Source organism: Muntiacus reevesi, chromosome 15, assembly GCF_963930625.1.
Source record: "Muntiacus reevesi chromosome 15, mMunRee1.1, whole genome shotgun sequence".
Classification (NCBI taxonomy): domain Eukaryota; kingdom Metazoa; phylum Chordata; class Mammalia; order Artiodactyla; family Cervidae; genus Muntiacus; species Muntiacus reevesi.
Genome location: NC_089263.1, coordinates 45,109,165 through 45,133,770, shown reverse-complemented (window position 1 = coordinate 45,133,770; position 24,606 = coordinate 45,109,165). Strand labels below are relative to the sequence as shown.

Below are 24,606 nucleotides of genomic sequence, written 5' to 3'. Positions count from 1 at the left end.
CGAGGTTGGATGCATGAGACAAGTGCTCGGGGCTGGTGCACTGGGATGACCCAGAGGGATGGGATAGGGAGGGAGGTGGGAGGGGGGTTCAGGATGGGGAACACATGTAAATCCATGGCTGATTCATGTCAATGTATGGCAAAAACCACTACAATATTGTAAAGTAACTAGCCTCCAAGTAATAAAAATAAATGGGAAAAAAAAAGATACAAGATGAGTAGCTAAAAGGTTGAAAAGTAATCTTCTATGGGGAGTAGAAATGGGAGGTATGGAACTGTTGTAACTAAAAAAGAATCAAGTAGTACTATATAACTTTTTAAACTATATTCCCCTATTATTTTGACAAAAATTTAAAATAAAACAATGATAATACTGGACTTCCCTGGTGGTCAAGTGGTAAACTCTGTGCTTCCACTGCAGAGGACAAAGATTCAGTCCCTGGTTGGGGAACTAAGATCCTATATGTTGCAAAGTGTGGTCAAAAAATAAAACATTTGGGGACTTCTCCTCATGATCCAGGGGCTAAGACTCCAAGTTCCCAAGGCAGCGGGCCCAGGTTCAATTACTGGTCAGGGAACTAGATCCCACGTGCCACAACTAAAGATTCTGCATACTGCAACTAAGACCCGATGCAGCCAAATAAGTAAATATGTTTTTAAAATAAATAAAGCAACTCTCGATTTGTAATGAAACATATACATTATCATATGTAAACTAGATATGCTCTGTGACAACCTAGAGGGGTGTCAAGGGGTGGGAGGTGGGAGGGAGGTCCAAGAGAGAGGGCACATCTGTATACCTGTGGTTGATCCATGTCGATGCAGGGAAAAAATCAACACAACAATGTAAAGCAGTTATCTTCCAATTAAAAACAAACTCAATAAATAAAGCAATACAAGAAACAATAACAACATTAAACCCATTTTTTCTTATAGCTTCACTCTCCCCCCAGGTCGTCTTTCCCCTCAGCATATAAACATCCTTTCGAAGAAAACCCTTATATAACCTCTACCAGCCATAGTCCAGGTTCTTTTCTTTCCATCACAGTCAATCTTACTGCAATTTATTCTCTAACCTGCAGCAAAGATTAAATTGAATCGTGAAAAAGTACTGATCTCATAATTTTTTACCTATAAAAAGAACATTTCATAGGTTTCATCTAAATGGCTTACTCTCAACACCACCAAATTCTGAATTCACCACCTGAATATGCCCTGCTGTTTCATTTGTGCCCTGAGCTGCAGCAACACCGCCCTGCCTTAATTCAGACATTCTTCATTTCTTTCTGGATTAAAGCTTTAACCTCCCAACTTGGGCTTACCACCAGGCCATGCTGGCATTGCTGCCAGGATAGGCTTTCTAAACACTCACAGTATTGTGACACTCCCCTTCTTACAATGCATCCCCAAACCACCAGAATCAAACCTAAACTCTCCCATGGCTGTGGGCTGACCACTGCGACCTCTCAGGCTATCTTCCTCCATTCTCTGTACCCATCCTAGACAGACTACCACCCTGCACTCTATATTTGACTCAAGCTAACCATTCAGTGTTTTCTTAAACGATCCCAAAACTAATCATGGATGAAAAAAATTTCAATTTCTTCTATGGGCCAAGTCAATGATGAAAAGGCTGATTATGTTTTACTTAAATATTCAAACCCATGGTGATGGGGAACTAAGAACTAGTCCTACTGAAAGAGGGAGAGAGAGAGAAAGAAAGAATGTGAGAAAGAAAAAGAAAAGAGGAATGGGATAGGGAGGCATGGAGAAAGGTCTGGAAAAAAAAAACACAGCTTCACAGACATAGTGTCTGCTCATAGTGTCCACTCTTACTAAAGAGAATTCACTAATATATATCACTCGAGTATTTCAATCATAATACTAGTAAATAAACAATTTTCCCTCTTGAGGAAAAAAAAAAGTTTCACCTCGTTTACAATGTAACAACTATGTGACGAAAACTTGCAAACATTATAACTAATCTGCTGCAGGAAATTGCTCTCCATTTTCCAACAAAATGATAAAACTAAGACCAGCTTAAGGTTAGCTTTAAAAAAATATGTGTACCAAGTATTTATACTTCTGTTTATCTTCTGGTGAAGAGCTTCATCATTAAGTTTTAAAAGCCGTCCAACCAGTTCTCAAACTAGCACCCTATCCAACAAAAGTTTAATTGGGTTTGGAGTTTTGTTTAAACTGACAGCTGTGGCTCAGAAAGCCCCCAAGGTCAGCGGTACCGTTTGCAGCAAATGGCCCAAAGGTGTTCTGTGGTTCTGGGGTGGTGATTTTTTTAATTTTTATTTGCAACTACCTAGTTAATGGCTCTCTTCTCAGGATGTGGCATAATCATATGCAAAGCATTCTTACAGTATCTCTGAGTCAACGAAATAAGAAAATGAAGGGGGGAAAAACGCAGTTGATCCTCACCTGTTCACTGTGCAGACATCCAGCAACTTCACGGATCTAGCCGAGACAGGAAGCAGGATGTAAGAAAAAAAGGCCTTTAAGCAGGCAAAGAGGGGTCAGCAAAGGCTTGTGCAAAAGAAGCTCGCAAACTTTCCCGTAGGAAGGCGTGGGAGGCTCTCCCTCAGAGGCTATTTACTCTCACTTTACAAACAATATCACCAAGCTTATTTACCTAGTTTCAAAGCCTAGGGCAGAACAGACAAAAGATATTAGGAAGAGATCTGTGGGAGATACTTACAACATACTGAAATATTGACTGCAAAACAGAGACACTTGCCAGCATAATGGGAAGGAGGAAACAAAAATTACAAAAAGAAGACAAGAGAACTCAAAGCACAGTTGGATCCAGGGTGTGTGGAATCAAAGCACGGTTGGATACAGGGTATGGGGGACAAACACTTCATTCACCTAATAAGACCATGGGCATTACTTTATTATAGCATAGTATTGGGAACCAACTTCCAAAATGGTGTCCTTGGTCCTCAAGAAAAGAATCAACTTAGCACCTCTGCTAGGGGGTACCTAAGTAGGTAATGAGAATGCAAGGGGGAACAAGTCCTGCCCATTTTTACAAAGGGGAAGAAGTATAATAGATTTTAGAACATGTTTCTACTGAAAGAAAAAACATTTTAAAAGGGCATATTTGGGACCTGCCTGGAGGTCCAGTGGTTGGGACTCCAAGCTTCCAATGCAGGGGACATGGGTTCAGTCCCTGTTCAGGGAACTAAGATCCCACATGCCCTGCAGCACTTCCCTGCCCCCAAAAAAGGCATATTTGGCCTGAACCCATAATTATTAAGAAAATTGAGCATCTACAATGGTTCATTTGCTAAGGGATCCTCATGATGACAGTTACAAAGTATTTGAAACTGAGGTGAAATAAGTATTGGGTTGTAGAATCTAAACTCCATAAGTGTTTCAAATAACTATTAAAACAATATATAACATCAAAGAACACAAAAGTAGTAGAGATCTGGAGTTTGGTCTCTGTTGTATGTGACCTTGGCAAGTCCATTACTTCTCTGAGACTCTGTCCCTTCATCTGTCAAATGAGGGTCTGAAGCGACAGTTTTGAAGAATCCACTGACATTTCCCTCCAGCCCACATTCACAGTATTCTCCCTTTATTCAACTTGGCCATTCTGGACCCATGGCCTCAGGCAAAAGATGCTACTGCAGAATAAAGTGATAAAACAAGGGTCTGTTCTGGTTTTCAGGTTTTAAAAACCGGGGAGTCTTATGGAAAAGAAGAACATAGCACAGTAACAATTGATTTGGGAGCAAACAAGATGAGTTTATCTGAGTAACATGTCCTACCTCTATAGCTAGAAAAGAATTAAATTCCTGGACCAGAAAACATCTGTGGGGAGATGAAAACACAGAATGCTACTGGATACCCGGGACAGGGACTCATACCCAGCTCCCCAGGGCTAAGCCCAAAGGAAACAAGAGGGAGATGTGTTTGTAGGAACAGCGAACGGGGGCAGAAAAGATCTGAGATCATTTCCCAAATGGGGAATCCAAAAAGCAGCAAGATCTCTGAGAGGAAACAGCCATGTGGGAGCATCAAGGCAGATGGAACACTGTATAATCTTGCAGAGTTTACCAGGTCCCAGCGTGGCCTGAGAATAGCAAAATGATTTCTGTATGCCCATGAGTGGCAAACACAGATGGGAAATCTGGGGAAATGGCAGGAGTCTTGAAGACGGGAACAACGGGCAACTCAGAGGGACCTGTGTAGACTTATGATGGAGAGGCCATCTGTCAAGCAAGTGGCATCTGTGGCCAATCACCAGGAGCAGAAGTCCAAACACTCCTGCCCACTGCGTCGTGGTACTGGTGTCACCAAGGAAAGCACAGCACAGTCAAGCAGTGGAGGGAACAATGTCATATAAAGAGGCAGAGGAAGATCAGCTTCACTAGTGGCCGAAGGTCCACCAAGGCCAGCAACGCCCTCCTGACAGCCAATGCAGGACCAGAGGCCTTCACAAAGTCCCGAACTCTTGTGTTGTAGAATGAAAGGCCTCAGCCCCTCCCTGCAATGGACGGATAAAGTAATGGGGCTCACCAGGTACCATATGACACACACACACAGGCAGAACAAAGACATACATTTTGAATAGGAAACAGGAATAGATATTCCCATACAAGGATACAAGTCCAACACAAGTGATGAGGACTCTGGCAGAGAAGTATTCCAAGCCAAAGGCCCATTCCTACGCGGCCGAGTTGCAGTACCCTCCAATAGGCAAGAGACTGCATGCCTTCTTTCCTAATGTGACCTAAGTGAACCCCTAAGTGGACCACCAGATGGAAAGATGTCCCAGGCAAAGAATGGGATGCAATCTTAAGAGACTCTGTAAACATCCCAGGCAAGGGGATAGGGAAACCCCAAATTGCCTAAGACCAAATTTCTGTGGTCCTGATGGAATGGGAACCCCAGATAGGGACTAAATTGAGTTCTAAAGAAATAAACATATTTCTTGCACATCCATGTTTGGAGACTGAGATTCATACCCACTGTATGCTGAGACAGACTCCATAGCTATAAAATCAAAAGACTATAAATCACAGAATAAGAAAAATAATATATAAACAACTTCACACTAATAAATACGGCAAAACTTGATGTTAAAAATTATTATCTAGAAATATATGTCACAAAATTGACCCACTAGGGAGGGAGGGAATTAAAAGTCTGAATAAGTTAATAATCATTAAAGAAACTGAGATAATTTTTAAAAAATCTGTTTACCCAAGACAAAAGCCACAAAATTACAAGTGAAAATTACCAAACTTTCAAGGAACAAACAACCCCTCTTATACAAAATGTTTTTATAGAACAGAAAAAGATAGAAAGCATCCAGCTTATGCATGTAGAACAACATTAACACCAAAAATGAAAAAGGAATACGTGTAACTCTATGGCTGATTCATGTCAATGTATGACAAAACCCACTGAAATGTTGTGAAGTAATTAGCCTCCAACTAATTAAAATAAATAAATAAATAAATCTTAAAAAAAAAAAGTATATACCAATCTCAGGTGTAACTATAAATGCAAAAACCCCATAGAGATTCTCATTGTATAAAAACATACTATGACATAAACAAGACTCTTTCCCAGGATGCAAGGATAGTTCAGGTAGAACAACATATCACAACATTCAAGAAGCAAAAAAAGAACTCAACAAAACTCAGCAATCATTAATGACAAAAAGTTTTGACAAGCTGATAAGAGAACATAAAGAGTACCTACCAAAAGGCTATGGTAAACATTATAGTTGGTGGTGAAACTAAGAACCAAGTCTTTGTTTTAAAGTCAGAAATAAAATAGGGATGCTCATTATCACCACTTTTATTCAACACAAATTTTATTCAACAAGAATAAATAAGCAAACTGTTGGAACAAATAAGAGAGCTCAGATATATTTGGGATATATGATCAACATGTTAAACCAACATGATAATAAACAATTTAAAAATGTGAATGGAAAAAATCTCATTCACAAGAACAGTAAGATCTATAAGGTAGGTATAGTTATGTGTCTGTGTATAGCTCTATGATATAGATAAAATGCTATTATTAATCCTTACAGTGCACATCTAATTCGACTCAATAGGATTTGACACAGTTATCACATCCTTCTGGACGTATTTCCTTCACTTGGCTTCCAAGACCCCATTTACCACGGGTCCCTGACAGGAAGCGGACCACAGAGCAGGAGGTGAGCCAGGGGGATGGAGCAGAGCCTTGCAGCCGCTCCCCATTGCTCGAATCCCCACCTGAGCTCCGCCCCCTGGCAGATCAGCAGTGCCTTAGATTCTCACAGAGGCATGAACCCTGACCCTGAAGTCAAGGCAGAATATCTTCATATTGCCATAAAATAGAAATAAAGTACACAGTAAATATAATGTGCTTGAATCATCCCCAAACCATCTTCCTGCCCCTCAGTCTATGGAAAAACTGTCTTCCAGAAAACAGGTTTCTGGTGCTGAAAAGGTAGGGGCCCGATGCCATACACCTCCTCTGGGTACTTTCTCCCACACCTGGCTCTTCTCTTTCTTTCATTCTACCTCTTCTGTCAGCCTGTACACAATGGTGGCCCCGAGGCTCTTAGTCCTTAGATTTCTTCTCCTTTCCAACTACACTCTTCCCTTTCGTCATCTCTTCCAGTTTAATAAATTCAAATTTTTGAATTTGGACCCTGATGAGTCCCAATCTTTCTAGCCTTAACCTGCCTCCTGACCTCTAAAACTGTAAGTAATTGCCTACTCAACATCTCCATTTGGAATTAATATTAAGTGCCTCTAACTTATATCAACCCCACAAGCTAACTCACCTTTGGTCTTCACCATCTCAGAAAATGAAAACTATTTTTCCAGTTAACTTCACCCATCAAGAGATCACAAGTCATCTTCTACTCTTCTCTCTCCACGCTTTCAACCCATAAGGGACCTTCAGAATTCATGCTAAGTCAGACCACTTCTCACCTCCTTCCCACCACTACCATCACAGTTGGAAGAAGTCACCATCATCTCTCACGTGAATTACTGCAAGAGGCACCTAACTGGTCATCTTTTCTCCACCACTGCTTCCCCTGTAAACTACTGTCCACACAGTAGTCAGTTGGTCATTTTAGAATAAGGTCAGATCATGTCATGCCATGACATGACGTGCTAAGTCGCTTCAGTTGTGTCCAACTCTTTGCTACCCTATGCCTCTGCTCAAAACCCCCCAACATCTTCCTATGTCACGCCAAGTGAAATTCAAAGTTCTTAAAAGCCTACAGTTATCTGCACGTCAGTGATTCTCCTTAGGGATGATACTGCTCCCTAGGGAACATTTACAAACTGCCTGAGGGTGGAGGCAGCACCTTTGGTTTTTACAATGGGAAAGAGCTACAGGCATTTACTGGGCAAGGACGGACTAGGGGATGGACCAGACAGCCTACAGTTCATAAGACAGTCCTACAAAACAAAAATGTCCTGCATTCTGTATTGTTGCTCAGTAGCTCCGTTATGTCTGATTCTTTGCGAGCCCAGGAACTGCAGCACGCCAGGATTCCTTGTTCTTCACTATCTCCCAGAGTTTATTCAAAGTCATGTCCATAGAGTCGGTGATGCCATTCAACCATCTCATCCTCTGTCATCTCCCCTTTCCTCCTGCCCTCAATCTTTCCCAGCATCAGGGTATTCTCCAATGAGTCGGGTCTTCTCCAATGAGTCAGCTCTTCACATCAGGTGGCCAAAGTGGAGCTTCAGCTTCAATTCTTCCAATGAATATTCAGGGTTGATTTCCTTCATGAACAACTGGTTTGATTATTTGATCACCTTGCTGTCCTCTCAAGGAACTCTCAAGAGTATTCTCCAACACCAGAGTTTGAAAGCATTAAATCTTTAGCACTTAGTCTTATTTGTGGTCCAACTCTTACATCCATACATGACTACTGGAAAAACCATAGCTTTGACTAGACAGACCTTTGTCAACAAAGTCATATCTCTGCTTTTTAATATGCTATCTAGGTTTGTCATAGTATTTCTTCCAAGGAGCAAGCATCTTTTAATTTTGTGGCTACAGTTACCATCTGCAGTGATTTTGGAACCCAAAAAAATAAAGTCTCTCACCATTTCCATTGTTTACCCATCTATTTGCCATGAAGTGATGGGACCAGATGTTGTGATCTTTGCTTTTTGAATGTTGAGTTTTAAGCCAAATTTTTCACTCTCCTCTTTCACATTCATCAAGAGGCTCTTTAGTTCCTCTTCACTTTCTGCCATTAGAGTGGTGTCATCTGCATATCTGAGGTCATTGATATTTCTCCTGGCAGTCTTGATTCTAGCTTGAGCTTCATCCAATGTGGCATTTCACATGATATACTCTGGACAGAAGTTAAATAAGCAGGATGACAATATACACTTTATGTACTCCTTTCCCAATTTTGAACCAGTCTGTTTTTCCATGTCTGGTTCTAACTGTTGCTTCTTGACCTGCATACAGGTTTCTGCATAAAGGTTTCTCCATTTTATATGTAAAAATACAAAATATTCCCCTTATTTAACCCACACTATATTTTTGAGGAATGCAACTATTTTGTAAATCAAAGAAAGATTATACCTTATTTTCCTGGTAACTTCAACAAGAATTTCTTACCACTTCAGAATATCAGGTCAACCAAAGACAACTCTGCAGGCAGTTTATTTTGTGTTAACAGAACAGCACACCTGTTTCATTTTGCATTGTTAGCAGTTGCATCCAAAAATGTACAAGAGGATTATGAAGTTCATTTTATAAACTTAGAACCAAACATAATTAATTTAGCAAAGACTTGTAAAACACAAGAATAATAAATATTTACTAAAGGAATTAACTGTATATCACTAAGAATTTATATAATTTTAAATACTTTAAGCAAAGGGTAATAAATTTGTCATAAAAATCACATGTCAAAGTTTTTTTTTTTGAATGGCCTAGTTTGGTTTTTATTTTACTGTCAAACAGTTCACAATGGTCTATTTCTCCATGTCTTCCTGTATTACTCTTTTTTTTTTTTCCAGTTCATCCTGTAGTCTCATCATTTATCAAAAGACATGGCTTGCAAGTTATATTTAGGTTTCAGACTCTGAATGTGTCCTGAGATCTGCTAAAAGTTCATGTTGAGAAATATGGGGTGGGGGCAGTGTGACATCTGTCACTTTGTCCTATATCTCAAGAGAGATTTATTTTGACAGTATACTTACAAAGAGGCCAAGCTCATTTTCTCCATTTCAAGAGTCTTTCACTGGTCACAGCATACATCCTAACTTCACTTAAAGTTGCTTCCCATCTTCTCTTATCATTCACACATAATTCTAGTCTGCTATTATTTAACACGTATTTCAGTGCCACCTGTGTTCATTTTCTGGGCATCGTTATATATTATGGCCCATATATTCCTACCCAGAGCACATTTGTTATCAGTAGATACAAGCAGCAAACAACTTTTATTATGTCTTCCAGTGTCATTATTTATAATTTAATTATTCATCACTCATTTTTTCTTTACATTACAAATAGGGCATTATATTGATTTTCGAGATCACTTAGGTAGGTAGATGATAATTAGCTATTGATTTTATTTCAGGACAGTAAAAGGGGTAAATTACATGCAAAGTACATGTAATAAGAAGGGAGTGCTGGAGCTTCCCTGAAGGTTCAGTGGTTAAGGCTCTGTGCTTTCACTGTAGGAGACATGGGGTTCGATCCTTGGTCTAGGAACTAAGGTCCTGCATGCTTGTGGCACAGTCAAGAAAAACAAACGAACAAAAAAGAAGAGAATGCTAAGTCTGATCATATTCTCCTATCATACCCCCCACTCAAAGCCTCCCACCTTGTTCCTCAAACACCACAGGAACATTCCTGCCTTGGAGGTTCACAATGATTCCTCCCTTTGCCTGGAATGATCTGACCACACATGAAGTGTATGGCCTGCTCATTACTTCCTTCAGAACTCTGCTCAAATTCCATGTTCTCTAACGGTCCTTCTCTGACCATCCAGTTTAAGCATCTCTCCATCCCATCATGCGCTCTCTTATCCTGAAGTATTCTTCACATCACTTATTGCCCCATGAGACATTACTGGTTTGTTTACTCTCTGTCTCGTGTCTCTAGAACACAGAGTGGCCCACGAAAGCAGGGACTTCAGTAGTTCACTGCTGTTTCCCAGTTTCTGGTGTGGTGCCTGATATAATATCATAGGTACCCGATAAAACTGAATGGAGAGGTGGATATCTAGAAGGCCAAAGAATGTGCTGGTAGGAGCCTGAATCCTGTGCAGGTAGGTTCCCTTTCCTTCATTCCCAACTGACACACAGCTGCCATGCTATTAAATGTTTGAGATCCTGAACATTCATTGACTATTTCATTTGAAGAAAGATTCCCAGAACTGAGAAGTATTGGAAAGCCACTGACCTTTCAAAATAGCAAAGATTCAAAGCACAGTAACACACAATGCTAGTGAGGATGGAGAGAAACAGACTGATACTCTCTATTTGTGGGAATGTAGATGGCTCAATTTTACCAGGAGATAATATGGAAATACACACTAAAAGCCTTTAAAAACTGCAGTATATTTAACATGTGCTGTTTTATTTAAGATCATTTTACTTTCACAGTATTGTAAAGTAAGCATTATTAACTCTACTGCATAGATGAGAAAAGTGAGGCACCAAGAATTTTAAGTAACAAATAAATTACAAGTCAAGGATCTAGGTCGTCAAACTGAAATTCCGGGCCTTTCTCCACCGGTTTCCACTGACTGCTAGTTCTGTTAGTTTACCTAATTCCTTAAAGCTAAACATATAAAATCTTCCAATGCTTAGGGCCTGATGTGCTAGGTCTGCTGCTGCTGCTGCTGCTGCTAAGTCGCTTCAGTCGTGTCCGACTCTGTGCGACCCCTTAGGCTGCAGCCCACCAGGCTCCGCTGTCCCTGGGATTCTCCAGGCAAGAACACTGGAGTGGGCTGCCATTTCCTTCTCCAATGCATGAAAGTTAAAAGTGAAAGTGAAGTCGCTCAGTTGTGTCCAACTCTTCACGACCCCATGGACTGTAGCATGCCAGGCTTCTCTGTCCATGGGATCCTCCAGGCAAGAATACTGGAGTGGGTTGCCATTCCCTGCTCTAGCAGATCTTTCCGATCTAGGGATCGAATCTGCATCTTCTGCATCGGCAGATGGATTCCTTACTTACTGAGCCACCACATGTTGCAGGTACTCAATAAACCTTTGCTGGCAGAGGGAAAAACTCTTTCAGCCTCAAAAGTCTCCATAGACAGTGCATGACCCATAGGAACAATAACAGAAACCAACCCAACATCTCTATCCTCCTTCAGATAACAGAATGTGAACCTTGCCACACAGCCTGCTCAGAATATTGACTTCATTTTCGTTGTCATTTGTAAGTAAATGTAGTCATGGAGTTAAGTTTTGGCTAGTGAAACATAAGTAAAACTGGTGGGCAATTTTAGGCGCACATTTTTCTTGCTTAAAGCCTTACTGTTGGCTGGAATACAGACATGGTGGTCACAGCAGCCACTGTTGACCTTGAGATGACCGTGGCAATGAGGGTTAGTCAGTGAAACAGTAAGATGGCAGGATTCCTGACTCTGCAAAACACCCTATCAGTCCAACATTACCTTTGATTTGACTTTTACAAGACAAAAATAAACTTCCATCTCATCTAAGTTACTATTATTTGGGGTTTTCTGATTGTCTGCACCCATAAGCTGCCCTAGCTAGTTCTATTAGGACTGCCACTTACTCCTATTTCCTGTTACTTGATATTTAGCTAAACTAATTTGGCATTGTACTAGTGACAACCTATATGAATTATGCATTCCATTTAGTATTTTCAAAGATTCCATTGTAAGTGGATATTTAATAAGCTTTTTCACTTAACCCTAAAGAGCAAGAGAACAGAGTCATGCATAAAAAGCTATAATTCAGTGAACGGTTTAATAATCACTTTCCAGAGTAATAATTGATTGTCAAAGGCTACATCTAGGCAGGTCTCAACAGCATAATGATATCAGAACAATGAAAAGTGTCTCAGCTGTCTCAGTCTTTCATTTCTTCAAAACCCTATTTCCAATGATTAAGAGATGAAGAGCTTGATACTAGAGATGTTCTTGAGGGGAAATCTGGCTGAAATGATGAGGTCTGGCTTTATTATAATCTTCTCCTGTGTGCCTAATAAATTTGTAGTAAGTCATGCAAAGGACAGGAATTTTATTTACTGTATTATCTGTGAAATCTAAAAAGAAGATAGACTACCAATTTAAAAGGTAGGAAAGGGTAGAGGGCGGCGGGGATTTTATTCATTATCAAGACTGGCCCAATCTGATGAACAGAATGCCAATTAACAGTGAACCATGCAATCATGGCAATCCTGCAGTCTCATTTAGATAACATCCAAAGTGGTGACTCTCCCTCCTGGCTTTTGGGAATTCTTGGTAAGGCCACTGACACCCTCCATTCTCTCAAGTCGAGGAGTCTCAACAAGACCCCAATCCATCACAGATAGTAAGATTTAAAATATGTCAAACGTTGCTCTCCTTGGGCTTCCCTGGTGGTCCAATGGTTGAGAGTCTGCCTGCCAATGCAAGGGACATGGGTTGGGTCCCGGGTCGAGGAAGATCCCACATGCTCCGACGCAACTACGCCCAGCCCCTGTGCCACCACTGCTGAAGCCCAAGCTCTAGAGCCCACGCTCCACAACAAAAGAAGTCACTGCAGGGAGAAGCCCAAGTCCCACAATGAAGAGTAGCCCCTGCTCTCTGCAACTAGAGAAAGCCTGTGCACGGCAACAAAGACCCAAGTGCAGACATAAATTAATTAATTGCTTTTTAAGTAGCTCTTCTTCCCCAAAAGGATGGAGACCCATAACCTATACCACTAGGCTAGGAAGAAAAAAATACATTCAGGCATTTCCTCACTTTGAGAATAGTTAAAAGATTTTTATATAAAAATAAAGCTAAGAAGATGAAGTAGATGAGTCAGACTGTATTCTGCCATGAAAGACGGCAGATAATGGTGATTTCATGTTTTATTCATATGAACAGCAACCTAAGTTGGCGGGATCAGTGTTCCTTGATTGCATGTAACTGGTTAGTGATCATATAACCCACTGCTAATGTACTACTAATGTACCACTGCTAATTACTACTTGTAATTCATCCCACTTGTATTCTTTCACTTTATGACACAATCTTAGCCCAAGTCCCAGCCCACACACACCATCTCTACCTCCACCACACCACTCTATGAGCAGCCAATCCTTGCTTCTTGCTGACCTTCCCAGGTCTAAGTGTGCTGGGCTTAGAAGTCACCAGCAAGAGGCTACAGGTGGCCATCCCAGGACAGGAGAGTGTGATGGGCCTCTCACTAATGTAGAGATCTGAGAGGGGAAAAATTGAGTTGAGAAGTAATTTTGGACACTTGTCTTGGGGTCTAGGTCTCAAGACAGTTGGTGGGGGTGGGGAGAAGATGGGGCAAAAGAGGAAAAGGAAGTGCCATCAACATCATGTAGTAAGAATAGTTTTATTCTGGTTCAGCTGTCAAAAGACCTAAATTGGTTCTGATCCCAACAATGCTAATTGGCTGTATGACCTTATAAAAGCCACTCTCTCTCACTGGGTCTCAGTTTTGTTATCTATAGTACAAAGTTAATTAGGTTACCTTTCAGCTCCAGACACTATTGTAATGAAAAATGAGGGCAAGGAAACATTATGAAAAAATTTATCATAGAACTCTGAAAGTTCCATACAGGAAGACAGGGACTTATCTGGTGGTCCAGTGACTGACTCTGTGTTCCCAATGCAGGGGACCCAGGTTTGATGCCTAGTCAGGGAACTAGATCCCACATGCCACAACTAAAGAGACTGAATTCCACAACTAAGAATCCCACATGCCACAACTAAGACCCAGCATAGCCAAATAAATAAATATTAAAAAAAAATTTTTTAAGACAAATATATAAAATTTATTAAATGAGAATGTGTTATTTTTAGTTTCAATGCAACAGACTATTTTTTGTTTCAATGCAATAGATTTTAACCTTTATTCTTACTTGCTCATAAAAACTCTTAAAGATAATAAATATGATTCTGTCAAGCCATCCTTCTCTATTACAGTAAGACTAAAAATGCAGTGTACTTTACAGTGGACTAAAGAAACCAGGTACTTGTAAAATAATATTCTCCCCAAAATGACACACATAGTCAGCACAACTGGATAGTGTGCTGCCTCGTCCGCTAAATTACTTCCATCTGGGATGAAAGATGCATGCTTGTGGTTCTCAAGATTTTGATTTTACTACCAAAACTGGTTATCTACCCATCCTTAAAAGCCATATGTTTACCTATTATGTGTTAAAACAGGCACTCTAAATAATACAACTGCCTACCTTCAAGCTGTTTACAGCTACAGAATGACTGACTTAACTCACAACCCAAAACTGTAGTTTTCAGCAATAAAAAATAAACCACTTACTGTGTACAATAAGTCAATACGTAACCTAACTGGGACATTCAGTTGGTTCAGTTGCTCTCAAGGTAGCCATATTATTCTAAGCCTTGATAGCAACTTTAGTTTTTTTAAACTTCTTTAAACTGCATGAACTCTTTCCTCTCATTCTACACAGACCATAAAAATCATGACTTGAAGATATCACCAAAATTACCCTTAAAATGTATTTGAACTTCACAATGTTAAGGTAGTGTTGGATTTTAAATATGCTATTTATCAGCTGCGCCCACCTCACCACCCACTTAAAGAGATTCTAGGGCTTAGACTAGTCCTTAAAATGTAAAAACATTAAAAAGGTCTATTTTAGGAAATCAAAGTTAAAACTGAGTTATGTATTGAAATAACAATCCATAGAGGGGGAAAGTCTTTGTCCTAAATATCCAAACAATTGTACTTGAAGTAGCCAGGAAAAAAGCAATTATTTCACTAACATTTAAAAATTCTTCACTTTATCGCACATGTACTCAAAACTGTGGCATATGTGAAAATGAGTTACTCTCAATATATTCAAATGTATTTGTCCTTTATAGTCTAAATTATGAGACTATTACACAAACAGGCAAAAGAGAAAAAAATCACTGCTGGGCAGTATCTGTACTAAGAATCAGAAGAAAAGTATATCTGAATTCCACAATAAATTAACATTTCATTTTCCAAGTAACTCTGTATTTTAGTCTTAAAAAAAAATGCTCATGGAAAATAAAACACATTTGTATCCAACAAAGAAGAAGTTTATTTTAAAGGAACAGCTTTTAGCTTGGTTTAAAATCATTATTACAACCAAACCAGCTAAAGGAATAAGAATTTTTTCTCAAGAACAAATAAAAATATTCTTTTCCATCTTTTAAAATGAAATGAAATTAAACACATGAACATTTTGCATTTATTGAAGGCATCCAAATGATATCTGAGAGATTTTAAAACTTCACAGAAAAAAAAAAAACTGTAAATCAAGAAACTTCTTAATCATTACATCATTTGTACTAGTTTAAGCTGTTACGCCTGTGAGAACAATGAAGTAATGCACAAAGAGAATATAAAGAGAAAAGTATAATAAATGCGTCTGTCACTCTGAAGAGAAAAGATTTGCCCAAACTAGTCCCTCCCAATTGTACCAGTGACAGTCAAACAGTAGATGGCTTTTCTTTGCCCAGATCCTGGTAGGTTCTTTGATTTATAACTCCAGTGACCAAAACTTCGTTACTAGGATAGGGAAAGATAAAATCTGAAGAGCAAAGAGCCAAGAAATGTTTAAATACTATGAAATAATAATAAGCGATTAAAAAAAAAAAACCTAAAAAGTATACATGTCCATTGGTATGTGTCAAAAAGTAAGCTGCAGAATAATGTGTACCATAGGCTTTTATTTTTACTTAAAAAAAAACCCTACATATGTATGTATGTGTACACATTTATATTAAAGAATTTATTTAGTATAAATATTTATACTAAAGAATTAAGATAAATGTAGAAGGATAAACCTACTTCTGCTTCATTGACAACGCTAAAGCCTTTAACTGTATGGATCACAACACACTGTGGAAAATTCATAAAGAGATGAGAATATCAGACCACCATTCCTGCCTCCTGTGAAATCTGTATGCAGGTCAAGAAGCAACAGTCAGAACTGGACATGGAACAATGGACTGATTCAAAATTGGGAAAGGAGTACGCTAAGGCTGTATATTGTTACCCTGCTTATTTAATTTTTATGCAAAGTACATCATGTGGAATGCTGGGCTGGATGAAGCACAAGCTGGAATCAAGATTGACAAGAGAAATACCAATAACCTCAGATATGCAGACACCACCACCCTTATGGCAGAAAGTGAAGAAGATTTAAGAGCCTCTTGATGAAGGTGAAAGAGGAGAGTGAAAAAGCTGACCTAAAACTCAACATTCAAAAAACGAAGATAATGGCATCCGGTCCCATCACTTCATGGCAAAAAGATGGGGAAACAATGGAAAAAATGACAGACTTTATTTTCTTGGGTTCCAAAATCACTGCAGATGGCTGTAGCCATGAAATTTAAAAACACTTGCTCCTTGGAAGAAAAGCCATGACAAACCTAAACAGCATAACAAAAAACAGAGACATGACTTTGCCAACAAAGGTCCATCTAGTCAAAGCTATGGTTTTTCCAGTTGTCATGTATGGATGTGAGACCATAAATAAGGCTGAGAGCCAAAGAATTGATGTTTTTGAACTGTGGTATTAGAGAAGACTTTTGAGAGACCCCTGGACTGCAAGGAGATCCAACAAGTCCATCCTAAAGGAGATCAATCCTGAATATTCATTAGAAGGACTGAGGCTGAAACTGAAGCTCCAACACTTCAGCCACCTGATTCGAAGAGCCAACTCATTAGAAAAGACCCTGATGCTGGGAAAGATTGAAGGCAGAAGGAGGAGGGGATGACAGAGGATGAGATGATTGGCTGGCATCACTGACTCAATGGACATGAGTTTGAGCAAGCTCCTGAAGATGGTGAAGGACAGGGAAGCCTGGCATGCTGCAGTCCGTGGGGTCACAAAGAGTCAAACACAACTGAGGGACTGAACAACAGCAGAAGGATAAACAAGTATTGGTTACTGTTGGTGGGTTAAGGGAGGCTTAAAAGAGAAATTATCGTTTCCTTATATTCCTTCTTACAAGTTGTGAAAAGAAACATACACTTTTATAAACAATCAGATAAAATTTTCATTAAAGTTTCTGTTTTGAAATAATTATAGGTTCATATTCACTTTGGGGGCTTCCCTGGTGGCTCAGATGGTAGAGAATCTGCCTACAATGCAGGAGACCTGGGTTCGATTCCTGGGTCAGGAAGATTCCCCCTGGAATAGGAAATGGCAACCTGCTCCAGTATTCTTGCCTAGAGAATTTCAAGGACAGAGGAGTCTGGCAGGCTACAGCGCATGGGGTCGCAGAGTCAGACATGACTGAGCGATTAACACACACACACATCATACACACACATATTCACTTACCCTTTATCAGGGTTTCCCAATGAGAATATCATGAAAAACTATTACAAAATCACAGGCAGGATATTGACACTGATATAGTCAAGATATAAAACCTCTCCATCACTGGAAAGATTTCTCAAGTTGCCTTTCTAAAGCTACACATACTTCCCTCTCACCCTCCCCTACTTCAAACCTATCCTCAACCCCTGACAGCTACAAATCTCTTCTCCATTCCTATAATTTAGTCATTTTAAGAATGTTGTATAAAATGTAATTATACAGTATGCAACATTTAGAGACTGGATTTGCCTTGGCATAATTTTCTGGAGATTCATCCAAGTTGTTGTACATACCAGTACTTTATTTCTTTTTTTGCTGAATAATACGTCCTTAGACATCTGAGTTATTTCTAGTTTGGGGTTATTAAGTAATAAAAGCTTCTAAGAACATTCATCTCAGTTTCCTATTTGAATGTAAGTTTTCATTCTCTAGGATAAAGGCACTACTGCTTTTACCTATGTCCCCTAAATTTTGTACTTTTAATTCAGTTCAGTTTTTAAAATTTCTCTTGAGATTTCCCCCCTGATCCATGGATTACTTAGACATTGTTTAAGTTTCCAAGTGTTTGGAGACTTTATAATCAATCAGTTATTAATTTCTAATTTGATTCCATTATAATCAGAGAACACACTCCATATGATGTCAATTCTTTTAAATTCATTAAAGGTCACTTTTATGGACCAGAGATGGTCTTAGTATATGTCCCATGGGCAGTGACAAGAACGTGTATTCTGCTACCACTGAGTGCAGTGTTTTATAAATGTAGATTAGTTTCTAATGTTTGATGGTAGTGTTGAGTTCATCCATATTCTTGGGGAATTTCTGTCTAGGGTTTTCTATCAATTGTTGAAAGAAAGGCACTGACATCTTCAACTATGATTGTAGATTCATCAGTTTCTCCTTTTGGTTTTTACTTCACATATTTTTTTCAGCTCTGTCGTTTGTTTAACACACATTTAGGATTTCTTTGACTTGATGGATTAACCCTTTTATCATGTTAAAATGCCAACTGTGACTCTCATAATTTTCTTTGTACTGAAGTATACTTTATCTGAAATTAATATAGCCACTCTTCTTTCTTTTGAATAATTTGTGCCTGATAATTTTTTCATGCTTTACTTTAAATCTGCCTATATCATCATAACAGAAGCACATTTCTTGTGAGGAAAAAAAAAATACTGGGTTTTATACGGAATCCACTTGCCAATCTCTGCTTTTAATCACTACATTTAGACCACTTACATTTAGTGTAGTTATTGATACATTTGAGTTTGAAGTTGTTAGTTTATCTTTTCTTTTTGCTCTCTGTTTTTTGCTCCTGTTTACTTTTTACCTGCCTTCCTATGGGTTACTTAAAATTTCTTAATTCTATGTTAACTTATATATAGTGGTTTTTGAGTGAATCTCTTTGTATAGCTTTTTGGTCATTGCTCCAGATACTACATTATATATCATAACTTATTTCCATCTATTGGTATTGTTGTTTTCCAATTAGAGTGATGTATAGGACCACTTTAAAATCTTTATCAGAGAATTCTAACATCTTGATCATCTCAATGTTGGTATTGTCTTTTTTATCTTTCAAGTCTAAAAATAAAACTCCAGTAAGAAATAATAATGAGCATACTTGGAGAAATAGAGTCTTAGTAAAGAAACAGAACATACAAAGAGGAGTCGGTGAAAAATGTTAGAACTGAAAATTACAGTAATTGAAATAAAACTGTACAAATGCCTCAAATACTGAATGTATGGGAGACAGTGGAAAGAATCAGTGATCATGAAGATGAAACAATACGATTTTATCAATCTGAGTAACAGAGACAGTAAACTGGGGGAATAATAGAGCCTCGGGCACTTGTGGGACGACAACAGAAGATCTGAGCTTCCTGTCATCAAAGTCCTGGAAGCTGGGACAAGCCCGGGTGGTGTCCAGTGACACAGCAGGGAGGAAGGCAGGGTAGCCTCTTTACTGTCAGATAGTGTTGGAAGTCTTGGCTCTCCACTGACACTATGTCATTAGGGAAGACATTGGGGTAACCTGCTGCAGTCATCCAAGAGTGGAAGTTTAGCTCCCCCCTCAGCCCTGGCTGGCAGAGGAGAGGGCAGGGTCATGGGTTTTTCTTTGGTGCTTGACTAGAGTAGCACAGGTATTGTCTAAAGTTTTGTCTTGCTAGGCTGCCCCTCTCTTGATCCTTAGCTAAAGAGAGCAGGCTTTTGCTGGGGCTTTTTCTGTCTGTACCCATTGGCACATTCTTAGGTGCCAGTCTCTTCAGCTCTGGTGCAGTAGATCTGAGACAAAAAGAAAACCTAAGAACTTATCACTATGTGATCCCTTGGATCCCAAAGTCCCCAGCCAGCCTGCTTCTTTCTACCTTTTGGAGTCTTTCCCTGTTTGATTTATACATAACATCTTGGGTTTGTATCTAGGTTTACTTAGCAGGAAGAAGAGGGAGAAGTATGTCTATTTCATCTTCCCTAAAGTTAACAGCAGGCATAAGTTTTATGATAAAACATTTGCTTGTGAGTTATTTGTTTATAAAGACCTGGGGAGATGAATTCCCTCTTACCTGGGTCATTTCAAGTCATTTCTTCTTTTGAGTTATATGGCCAAAAAAAACCACACATGACAGAAGCAAGGATGGGTTGATTCCTTCATCTTCAATTGACATCTGGAAGGAAGTCTCTAAACTTTATTCAGTCCCATATAATTAGAATGTATTTTGTGAGTGATAATATTGAATTCCTCAGTAAAACAAACAAAGAACCTTATAACATTTCTATCCCTCCTGCCATGCTATATGCTTATGTTTAAGCCGGCGGTTCTCAGCTGGTTGGGAGGATGAGAGGGGCAGGAGGGGTGGTTATGCCCTTCTCCCCCGGTCTCATTTGGCAACATCTAGAGATATTTCAAGTAGAAGGCAATGGCACCCCACTCCAGTACTCCTGCCTGGAAAATCCCATGGATGGAGGAGCCTGGTAGGCTGCAGTCCATGGGGTCGCTAAGAGTCTGACGCGACCGAGCGACTTCACTTTCACTTTTCACTTTCGCGCATTGGAGAAGGAAATGGCAACCCACTCCAGTGTTCTTGCCTGGAGAATCCCAGGGACCAGACAGCCTGGTGGGCTGATGTCTATGGGGTCGCACAGAGTCGGACACGACTGAAGTGACTTAGCAGCAGCGGAGATATTTCAATTGTTATGACTTGGTGGTAGGGAGGAGGATGAGAGGATCATACTACTGGCATCTACTGGGTAGAGGTCAAGGATAATTCTAAACATCCTACAATTATAGGACAGCCACCCACAATGAAGAATTATTCAAACCAAAAAGTTAAGTGCCAAGGTTAAGAAACCTTGATTTAGATGTTTGACCTACATTTGACAGCTGAGTTTAATCTTCAGGTATTCTGAGCACCTTCTGGCCTATGTAATTGTCTGTGGAACTCTGAATGGTCTGGAAGGGCCCTGCCTGAGCTCTAAACAGAGACGGAACACCTTGCCAAGACTGTCTTATCCTTTGACTTCCCCTCAAGGGATTGGCTTCAAATTAAGATGTCTAAAGTGAAGAACCATATCCCTTGCTTATTATGGACAGAATATTGTTTATATAAACTCCAAACGTTTAAAACAAGTGGCCTTATTATAATCTTAAGGATTTTTAGAATCATAATTTAGACACCACTTTTACTTGCATTTTCATTGCTATCCCTCACCTACCCAGTCACATCCATTTCAACAAATACCCCACTGTTCTCTTCTCCCTCTAATAAAACTTCTGAGACCAAAATAATGCAAAGCTCCATCTTCTGGAATTGTTGGGGGGAAGGGGAGATGGGGCACAGAGGCAAAAGCAAGAACATAGCTATACAAAAAATCAATACAATGGAAGGCAGGGATGGGACTAGGGCATTTGAAACTGGCCAAGTCTTGAAAGTCCCTTGAACTGCAAAGAGATCAAACCAGTCAATCCTAAAGGAAATCAACTCTGAAGATTCATTGGAAGGACTGATGCTGAACCTGAACCTCCAGTACTTTGGCCACCTGATGCAAAGAGCCAACTCATTGGAAAAGACCCTGATGCTGGGAAAGAATGAGAGCAGGAGGAGAAGGGGGCACAGAGAATTAGATGATTGGATGGCATCACCAAATCAACGGGTATGAGTTTGAGCAAGCTCTGGGTGATGGTGAAGACAGGGAAGCCTGGAGTGCTGCAATCCATGGGATCACAAAGAGTCAGACATGACTTAGTGACTGAACAACAAAGTCTTACAATGTGAGGCTAGCTAGTGATGCTGGCTTCTGACCCTCATCCTCCAAACCACTCTCCTACATAAACCAATTCTGATAACTGAAGCACCAGAAAAGGATACACAAGAGAAATGGAATACCAGAAAGAACAGAATTCACTGTCTCAGGGCCGATTCATCATTGATACTCTCCCTTCTTATATTCTATTATATTTGAACCCTTCAAAATGCATTTTCTTTATGGGCCCTTGCTCAAGTGTAACTTTCCCCAACTGTATAGGACCTCTGAGCCGGCTCCCAGTATAGACCCCTCTTCATGTCACACGCCTTGACCATGTTACAGAGTTCCTTCTCACAGGGGTGGGCAATAAGGCCTTTGTTCTCTCCATTTGAGCTCTCCAATGTGTGTATCCCTGATTCCTTCTTCTATTAGATCCACAGAAAACCAGAAGTGCTCATTTTGAAGCGGCCTGAACAGTCAGGCTGGTCTTGTTCAGTAACCGTAGGGAGGTGTGGATCTTAATTGAAAACACTTGTCCCACTCTGCCTGCAAACATTAGGTCAAAGACGACACAGGGGACTCTTGTCCTTACACGTTTTTGTTTCCCTAATGGGCTTTAGAATCACATTCCTTAAATCACAGCCAAGAGTATATTCTGGGCTGAAACTATTTTAAAGACATAACGTGGCAGCCGTATTCTGTGTACTAACAAGAGGTTTGGCGCTGCAGCCAAGAAGAGTAATAGAATCTTCTTCCCTCCTAAGTGTCATTCTCAAAAAAAACACTTCTTTCCTTTCCTCCTTCCCTCTCTCCCTCTCTCTCTCTCTGTGTATGGGGCTCAGACTTCCCTATTATTATTTCTACTTTGAATGTCCGTGTCTAGAACTAAGACTGTATAACGAACTAGGACCCTATCTAAATTTGCTCCCTGCTGGGGACACATCACAATCAACAAAGAGGAGGTCCTGGCATGATTCTAGTCTCTTCTCTGGGGTATGACTGGCTGGAGTGGACACCGAGCTGTGTTCCACCTTAGCTGCTGAACTGCGAGGCAATCCTTTTGAACTCACTAAAGCTAGGAAGCCTCTTATGTAAAACAGGGCTCTTACGGGTATCCACCTGATGGGCTTATCCTTGGGACCAATAATCACTTATAGTCCATATAACTGAGAAGACCTAGAAAGTAAATTTTTTAAACATATTTTAAGAGAATGATTTTCACTGAAAATAGACCAAAACACTTATAAATACAACTTATTAGTAAAATATTGATCTTCTTAAGGTACAGATTCACTGTTAATAAACTGTACCAAAGACTGAGTCTTTCATACACAATATCAATCAAATCAATACTAAATAATCACAAAGACTTTGAAAGGAAAGGTTACCAGCGATGTATTACTCGGGTCAAAGAACTAATGTTCTTTGTACTAGTTTTTGAAATATCCTCTCCATTATTTTCACTTTTTTAAAAGGATATACTCCCTCGATGGAAAATTCAAAGACCCTGATTAACACCCTAGCGCTTTGTCTAGCTTTTCGAGCTTGTCTAGCTTAGAACGCACGATATGCACGATTTTATGTCTGAATCCTGAAATGAAATTTATCCAGAAGAAATATGACCCCCGTTCTGGATCACCTACTTCCATTTTAATGTTGTAGTTCTGTCCAAGGACGCTCTGGATGAGCTCTTTGATGGTCTGGTCGGAGGCCAGCTGGGCCTCGGACTGCAAGGAGGCGATGATCTCCTCGATGGACTTGGGGATCGCACGCACTGGCTGCGGGGCCTGCAGGGCGGCCTCCCGGGAGTCGCTCGGCGGGATGCTCTCGCGGTCGGTTTTGGAAGCGGACCCGGGGGCTTCCCGCGACTCGCCATCCGAGTCCTCCGGCAGGAAGCGGGCGTTAATCCTCACTCTCCTCCGCCGGTCGGCCGCCTCTGTGTCTCCCTCGTCGCTGAAAAGGGAGTCGGGCAGCCTCTCTCTGGCCTGGCCGACCTCGGCGAGCTGAGCCGGCTCCAGGCTCGCCACGCGCCCCCGGGCCGGATCGAGCACCGGCTTGGAGTCCGCCGGCGGGGGGCTCCTGGAGCCCCGGCGCGCCCGGGCCTTCCCCGTGGGCACGCGCGGCGGCATCAGGACCACGGGTCTGGACGTGCCGGCCCTCGGCGCGATGACCGGCGGCTTCTGGGGCCGGTGCCGGAGGAACGCGGAGCTCCGCAAGTAGAAGTCCTGGGGGCGGAAGGGCCGGCCCTTCCCGGGAGCGACCACCTCCCTCCGGCCTGGGGGCCGGGGGGCGCCTTGGGGCGCCGGCTGCGGGAGGGTCGCAGTTGGGGGCGCACGACCTTTAACCCGAGGGGAGCCCGATGGTTTTTGGGATCCGACGCGGGAAGCGCTCCCCTTCGCCCCATGCCGGGCCGGGTTGGGGACCCGGAGGCCAAAGACTGGGACTTCACCCACAGCTGGCTTGGCGGCCAACTTCTCCTTGATTCGGAGAAATTCCTTTTTGGTCTCCTTGCGAACCTTCTCCAGCTCTTTAAAGATGTACGATTCTTCTTTGTATTTCAGTCCAAAGTGCTTTGAAATCGTGGACATCTTGACTGATTTGTCCTGTGAAATAACAATAAATTTATATATATATATATATATATATATACATACACACATACATGAAAACTTCTATTGATAAATAAAATTCCAGTTCAAGAAAGCTTCTCATGGTAGAACGCTCACTGTGCTTAACTGAGGCACCAGTGGGCAGCATTCATTTATATCATTTTATATCATTTTAAATCCAACTATTGGATGAA

General features: G+C 40.6%; 1 protein-coding gene across 1 annotated transcript in view; it reads right to left on the bottom strand.

Moving 5' to 3' along the window:
• The window catches only part of TTC6 (tetratricopeptide repeat domain 6), a 183,574-nt gene extending 159,183 nt beyond the window's left edge, over window positions 1–24,391 (bottom strand). Inside the window, exon 1 of the mRNA XM_065906884.1 lies at window positions 23,447–24,391. Within this exon, the coding sequence (XP_065762956.1) occupies window positions 23,447–24,391 (945 nt within the window). The remainder of the gene's footprint in view (window positions 1–23,446) is intronic.
• Window positions 24,392–24,606: the final 215 nt, after the last annotated feature.